Raw genomic sequence first — 7,500 nt, 5'->3', positions numbered from 1 at the left:
TATTCTTTGTTGCTATTGACTACTTTGCTTTGCCTTTCTTAATTGCATACCACAATGAAATCGTTGACCATTGGCCTAAAAATTATTATCCGAAATTTAATTATCTTTAACTATATTTGCTGGTCATTAATGAACTTACATCCGCCGTAACTCCGCGAATAAGCGTATATTCCGCGACAGAATGCGAACTATTCAGATAATCTGTCAAACGCCAAATTGTGCGCGACAGTCGGGACGCCGCCAGTCAGCTGATCTCGAAGTAAACAGAGACATTTGCTCTTTCCTTCTCGAGTTCCCCGAAGTGCCAGCTGTCTGCTCGGAAGGGCCTAGTAGACATTCAGTTCCGAACACACCTTCAAAAAGAATTACGATTTACATGTGTTTTATTTTATTTATTTATTTTTACGTCTACAGTATTTTTACTGACAGTGACTCCATGTAAATATGTTGATTATAAACATCATTAATGCTGTTGATCTACAAACCGACTCAGCCACTCATTACCAGCCAGTATAACGATTTTATTCATTTTGCTGTAAGGAATATTGCTGCCTTTAATCAAAGTACTCTATTTGTGCGATCCCAGATGTTATTTCTGGTGAACCATCAAACCAAACCAAATGTACTAACACCCATCAACCATTTGCTCTGAAATCGGCGATTTGCGATCTGTAATTCGAAGGAAATATATACTGAAACATCGAGTCTGCGATCTGCAATCTCTCGTTTTTCGATGCAGACGACGCACATGCATGGGATAATCAGCACCAAGTCGTTGTTTCGCTGGGAAATTATTGACGATAAAAAAAATCAATCAGATTTCAAGTCTGACAAACGTTTTCATCTGCGTGTAAGCAATATAATTTTATCTATATCTACAATATTATTATTTAGTGCTTCTTTGTTTTTATTACTGTCACTTATTTTGCGTTCGTAGTTCACAATAAAGTAAACATTATTGATAAAGTAGTGTACCGTATATTAGTCCTCAAAGAACATGAAAACTTTTAGTTGCGTTCGTAGAAAACGAAAAAATTACGGGGAGACTTTCCCCTTATAATAGCAGTTACAACAATAACAATTATTATCATTACCATCATCATAATCATTTTCATCCTCCTCCTCATATCATTTTTGTTCTTATTTATCATAATTATCATTATCACTTCCTTATACACGGACATGATAGTGTGAAACTCCTTACACCGAAGAAATTCTGTAGACCTTAGGTTTCAAGTACTTTTTTCAGTATCTTTGTTGTTTCGAAAATTGTTGTCTTTTGTAGTAATTCGCTTCTCATTGTGATTCCCAATTTCTCTAACCACCTCGTTATATTCTTTGTCACTCATCCTAGTGCACCAACGATTACCGGAAAGACTTCAACTTTTCGTACTCTCCTTTTCCCATTAATTTCTCTCGTCAGATCATAGTATTTCCCAACTTTTTCCTGCACCTTTGAGGCACCTTGCCATATGCCTTACTGCTGTCTACCCAGGCCATTGTAAGGTTGGTACCAGATTGGAAAGTTGCTGTTGTGCGCGGCGGATTTATATCTCAGCCGCGGTTCTGGCCGCGCCATTTGGACATATTTTCTCTCAGCCGTGTCATTGAGTAATTGGAGGCTTAAACGCGCAACCACGAACCGGGAATTCCTTGAGTTGGAGCCAATGACTGGCTGATTAGACCAACGAAACCAGCTCAGCCGCGCATTTTTGCATCAATCTGTACGTGTAGCTGCGCAGTTTCTGCTTCTAAACAACAAACTCCGCCGCGCACTTTGCAGTTTCCAGTATGGGGTTGGCACTTGCAATTCCTCAGGACGGCTTTGTCTGTTAAATTAAGACAGGACGGCATCCTTTCTGTTCCTCTGGTAGCGTTTTCCTCATCCAGTTCGTATTGTTCTGGACGATTTCAATGCGCTATCTGGCTGTGATCGAGCTGTCTATGAGATGTCTGTCGGTCCCCAAGGTTCAGGAACTGATATCGGTAGTGAGAATAGCCTCCTTTTCCGGGACTTTGCTAAGTCCCAGAAATTGAGGATTGCTGGCTCCTGGTGCCAGCGCCCAGACCCACATCGTTGGACATGGTACAGCGATGCGGGTATTGCAGCTAAGGAGATCGACCACATACTCGTTAGCACTCGTTGGAGGGTCCTCCAAAACTGCAGGGTGTATAGGAGTGCCGAGTTCTGTGCTACTGACCAAGCCACAACCAATCTATATTGCTTGTGGCTACCCTCCGGGTCTACTTCAAAACTCCCTAGTGGTCCAATGATCATCCCAGAGTGTTTCACTTGGACAGGCTGAGGGAGGGGGAGTGTGCCCGGGGTTTTGCTGAAGCAGTCTCTGGTCGTTTCGCAGGGCTCGACAATCTGACGGACCCTGTACTTCTGGAACACCTTCAAGCGCGAAACGCTTAGGAAGTCGCCAGATCGTCTCAGATCCTGTTGCGGTGCCGGAGCGTTGGGCTGAGTATTTTGAGCAGCTGTACCGGGTTGATCCACCAACAGTTAACTTGGATGCGGGTAGTGCCGTGATTCCCTTGCCGGACCCACCCATCAGTGAGGATCCACCCTCCCTAACCGAAGTTGGGGGGGGGGGGGCGATCTCCAAGCTGAAGAGTGGCAAAGCAGCGGGTATTTGCGGCATCCCAGCTGAACTGTTAAAGGCTGGTGGGGAACCTATGACGCGTGGGTTGCATGCTGTCCTGGCTGCAATCTGGGGGTCTGGTACCATTCCCCCTGACTTGTTGAGGGGTGTGGTCATCCCTCTCTGAAAGGGGAAAGGGGGACCGATGGGACTGCAGCAATCACCGAGGCATCACACTGCTCAGTATACCAGGCAAGGTTCTTGCCCACATTCTCCTAAGACATATCAGAGACCAACTACTGGGGCACCAGAGGCCGGAGCAATCTGGATTCACTTCTAGTAAATCCACAATTGACCGTATCCTTGCGCTTCGAGTCATTGTTGAACGCCGTCGTGAGTTCGGGCGTGGGCTGCTTGCAGTCTACATCAATCTCAAGGCGTTCGATACGGTGCATCGGGAATCACTCTGGAAGATCCTGAGACTAAGAGGAATTCCAGCACGGATTATTGAACTACTAGCGTCTGTATACTGGTACTGAAAGTGCTGTAAAGTGTGGTGGGGGCCTGTCGAGTTTCTTTCCTGTTAGTTCAGGAGTGAGGCAAGGATGTGTCCTTGCACCAACACTTTTCAACATTTGCATGGACTGGATACTGGGCAGAGCTAATGTTCAAAATCATTGTGGAGTACCTCTGGGCAATATCAAGGTTACCGACCTTGACTTTGCTGATGATGTTGCTATTCTATCTGAGTCCTTGGAATCCTTAGTGGTGGCTCTCGGTGCACTTAGTAATGAAGCGAAGTCCTTGGGTTTAGAGGTCTCCTGGACCAAGACCAAGATCCAGGACTTTGGGGACTTGTTTGGAGAACTTGTTCAGTCAGTACGTGCTTGCGGCGGACATTGAAGTCATAGAGAGCTTTACATACCTTGGTAGTGTAGTTCACAGCAGACGGATTGGCCTAGCAGCAAAGGTCATGAACTCTCTCGATAAGAGTATTTGGAGATGTTGGTACCTGTGCAGAAGGACCAAGCTACGTGTCTTCAAGGCCCTGATAATACCAGTTTTGCTATACGGTAGTGAAACCTGGACATTATCCTGTGCTTTGTAGTCACTTCTTGATGCCTTTAGCAATCGGTCCTTGCGCCGGATCATGGGATCTGAGATAAACGTATATCGAATGGTTAATGGTTAATGATTAAAAGCGAAATGTGCTAGACATCTACGGTCATATAGCACTTTAGGAAGGTATAGTAAAGGGTGATGTCAGGTGATAGTTGCTATGCGTCAACTATCAAGAGTAATGTTGGAAAGTTGAAGATGGCTAAGGGGGCTGATGAGGGAAAGGGTTATGGTGGTTTAGGTAAGGGAATTACATCAAGTGAAGGATATTTATGCATCTGAGGAAGGAGAACATGTTGTTATAAGAAGCAAGGATATGACGTAGGTTTGGTCTGTGAGAACGGAAGCTGCGAATATTCCACTGTAGAGAGCTATATTTTAGTTATTTTATGAGTGAAAGCGCCGGTACGTGTTGAGGAACCTGGGGGGGAAGGAGCTAGGGGGTGTAAAGGAGGGGTATCAGGAGGTAGGGAATCTGAGGAAGGGCATTGTTGTGACATGAGTGATTCCCGTGCGTATCCGAGAGGGAGTGGAAAGGCTAGAGGGGATGGAGTGAGGGAGAATGTGCGTATAGTTGGGGGTTGAAGGGGGTGGGTTGTGTTGGGAGGGAGTAGGAGGAAGTGGTGTGGGGGGAGTATTAGTGGTAGGAGGATGGATATCGGAAGGATGGATAGTTGGAGTTGAAGGGGATGTGTTGTCTTGGGAGGGATTAGGAGGAAGGTGTGTAGGGGTGCTATGAGGAAGAGGGGGATGGATATCAGGAGGATGGATATCTATGGTGGACGGGATTGAGGGGGTTAGGTTGTGTTGAGAGGGAGTAGGAGGAAGGGGTGTAGGGGGAATATGAGCAGGAAGGGGATGGATCTACATAGATGTCATCCCCAGTAGCAATGGGTTATGATATTCCTGATTACCATTATATTTGGGCAACAATAAAAATGTTATAACTTAAACATTTTATGAACACAAGTTACACAGAAAGTAACTATATAACAATATATTTGTTCTTTTTCGAAACAAATGTTATATTTGCACTTACACGTTATAATACAACTGTGACACCAACCTTGTTGGCACAATTACATTTAATTAATATAAAACTTTGCATAATGTCATGCTGTACAACTAACACAGATGATGACATAATCCATACATAATTAACACAGACATAATATTGTTAAGGCTGAACAAGAATGCCAAAACTGTACCCTATAGTTGTTTTCTGTATTTAAATACACAAAGTCAAATTTCCGCATCTTTCCTTAAAATGCACTTTACAGGAAAAATATAGACAGACAGATGCACACATACATAAACAATGTACTGCCTTCCCTAGAATGTATTACATACATTTTCTTTCTGGACTATTGGCAACGAATTAGCTATAGAGCTTGCTGATTTTATTCTAATATCATATTATATCCATTTAAATATTCATCTAAAAACATTCAATTTTTTTTTTGTCAAGGGAGATGCACATTCACACTGTGAGGGAAGTTCAATCCTCTCTCACAAACTCACAGATCATACATTCCATCTGTTTACATGTGTGACCTTGGGCGACCACGTCCCCTTCCTCGGCCTTTGCGAAGAGCAGACGCCTTAGAGGATGATGAGGACCCACTGCCCGATGACTTGCTCTGACGTCCACTGTCTAGCTCCACCACCAGAGGTCCGCTGCTCCGCCTCGACCTTAGGCTGATTCCTCCACTTAGGGTAAATGTCCTAGTCACAATGCCTTGCTGCTGCTGCTGCTGTTGTGTTGTTTTAGAGGAGGTGCTACTACTGCTAGAAGACTCAGTGGTACGAGCAACTGTAGTGGTTGTAGGGGTAGTGGTGGTTGTAGTGGCGGTGCCAGGAATACATTGATTGCTGGCTTGGGATGTTGATGGTACCTGCTGTTGGCTACTGGTCACTGCAGTTTTCTTTGTGTCATTTGCTTTGCTGGCAGTGTTGCTGCAGTTTTTGTCTCCCACAGGTGTTGATGCTGATGGTGAGGATTGCGATGTGGCTGCTGAAGGGCTGACTGTGACTTCTGGCTGAGCCCCAGAAGAGTCTACTGAGCTGATGATGTGAATGCTGGCTTCGGTGGCCATGGCGGTCGGTGACCCAGGGTTCCTGGCCCGCTCACTCATCTCTGATGCTGCCACTAGTAGAGCTAACTCACCTGCTGGCACCACAGAGGGCCTTGTGGTTGTGACAGGGGCAGTGGCAAGACCCTTTGGGGACACAGCTGACTGTGTGGTTATATTCTTGGGCAGCAGTGATGTGGATGTGGCAAGTGTGAGGGGACTTGACTTTGACTGTGCCAGAACAGCTGAGTTGGTAGGTGACTTAGAGACAGCTGCCAGAATGGTAGAGGATGTCATGGGGGTGCTTGAAGCCATGAGTGTAGGAGATGTGACATTGGTGGCAGGTGTAAGGGCCATGGTGGTGAGGGTGCCTGGGGTTGCACTGGAGGGGGATACTGCAGCTCCAGGTGTGGCCGTGGTGACCAGCATGACTGTGGGGCGAGAGGCAGTGGGAGCATTCAGCATGCGGGTGCTGCCAATGGGGCGGCTGCCGGGGGAGGCCATGAGTGGGCGCACAAGACGAGGACTGGAGGTCAGGATGACCCTTCCCCTACCACTTCCACCCACCATGCCTCCCCCATTATTGCTCACACCTCCTGCACTCACTACAACTGAGCCCATACTAAGGGAAAGGGGCTCTGTGGAGGCACTCGTGGCACAGCCTCCAGGAGGAACACCCAAGGTATTGGTGATGACCATGGAAGGACTTGCCATCCTCACATTAGAAGCAGAAGTCACATTAGTCAACAGGAAAGAGGCAGCTGATGTCTTAGGGCTGCCTGAGTACACCCTGACTCCTGCACCACCACCACGTGGGCTCACAGCACTTCCTGTAAGGGCAGACAAGAAACTTAGGTAGCACATAAGCTCAGAGGAAGAACATCAATGCTTCTTGAAAATTATCATTACTCACTATCCATTAACCCACTGGTCCTGGCTGATGTGACCATCATATCATGAACATGGTTGTCATTTGGGGGGGGGGGGGCAAGGTTGGTAAGTGAAGTGAGCACAATCAGTACCAGAATCACTGTAAGCCTCCCAGAAAAAAATATTTTTCAGCTATAATCAGGGTAATTTAGGTAATTTTTTTTTTTGTCTCTGGCCTTTAGGGAGGGGGCAAACAAAGTTGGGGGGGAGGGGGGGAACTGATGCCCCTGATCATACAAAGTGGCTGAGGGCCGGGTAATGGGAAGACACTGTTTCCATATGTAAGATCCTATTCCTGCCCATCGTTACTGGCTGCACAGGGTGTGTTACAGAAAACTGAATGATATGAAAGTATATAAGAAGACAAAAAGCAAAATGTCACTTATTGTTATTGCTGAGTCATAGACTACTCTGAGAAATGATATGGAGTCTGTGCAAGGAAAATAGTCTAAAACTATCTAAGTACAGATATCAAATGATAAATATAGGTCCTGGAAAAAAAGAAAAGAAAAAAAACATACAGAAAAGGAGAATGACATTGCAAAGGGGGGGGGGGGGCAAGGAGCCTTGAGACTGCACAGGAGTGTTTGTGTGAGCCAGGGCTACAAGCCACACCCACAACAATCACCACTCAAGTAAGCCAATGGTTCAGATTTTGTGCCAAGTGTGGGCAACAAAGCATCTGGATCCAACAGGTTAAGATCTTTCCCTACGTGTGCAAGACAAGAATTAAAAAGGATAAAATGAACCAAAAGCCAGCTTATACCTCTCAAGGCAGCCTGGCTGTCAGT

The 7,500-nt window shown here is 45.9% G+C and overlaps 1 protein-coding gene across 12 annotated transcripts in view; it reads right to left on the bottom strand.

The window, feature by feature from the left end:
• Window positions 1-4,648: 4,648 nt before the first annotated feature.
• Window positions 4,649-7,500, bottom strand: part of Rcd1 (Reduction in Cnn dots 1) — a 35,311-nt gene continuing 32,459 nt past the window's right edge. For all 12 annotated transcript variants that reach the window (XM_070130301.1, XM_070130311.1, XM_070130305.1 and 9 more), the window contains 2 exons: window positions 7,476-7,500; window positions 4,649-6,609 (listed from right to left, as the gene is read on the bottom strand). The exon at window positions 7,476-7,500 is cut by the window's right edge and continues 300 nt beyond it. In XM_070130301.1, the coding sequence (XP_069986402.1) occupies window positions 5,249-6,609; window positions 7,476-7,500 (1,386 nt within the window). In that variant the 3' untranslated portion in view covers window positions 4,649-5,248. The remainder of the gene's footprint in view (window positions 6,610-7,475) is intronic.

Source organism: Penaeus vannamei, chromosome 15, assembly GCF_042767895.1.
Source record: "Penaeus vannamei isolate JL-2024 chromosome 15, ASM4276789v1, whole genome shotgun sequence".
Lineage (NCBI taxonomy): Eukaryota > Metazoa > Arthropoda > Malacostraca > Decapoda > Penaeidae > Penaeus > Penaeus vannamei.
This window is presented reverse-complemented; position numbering and strand designations above follow the sequence as displayed.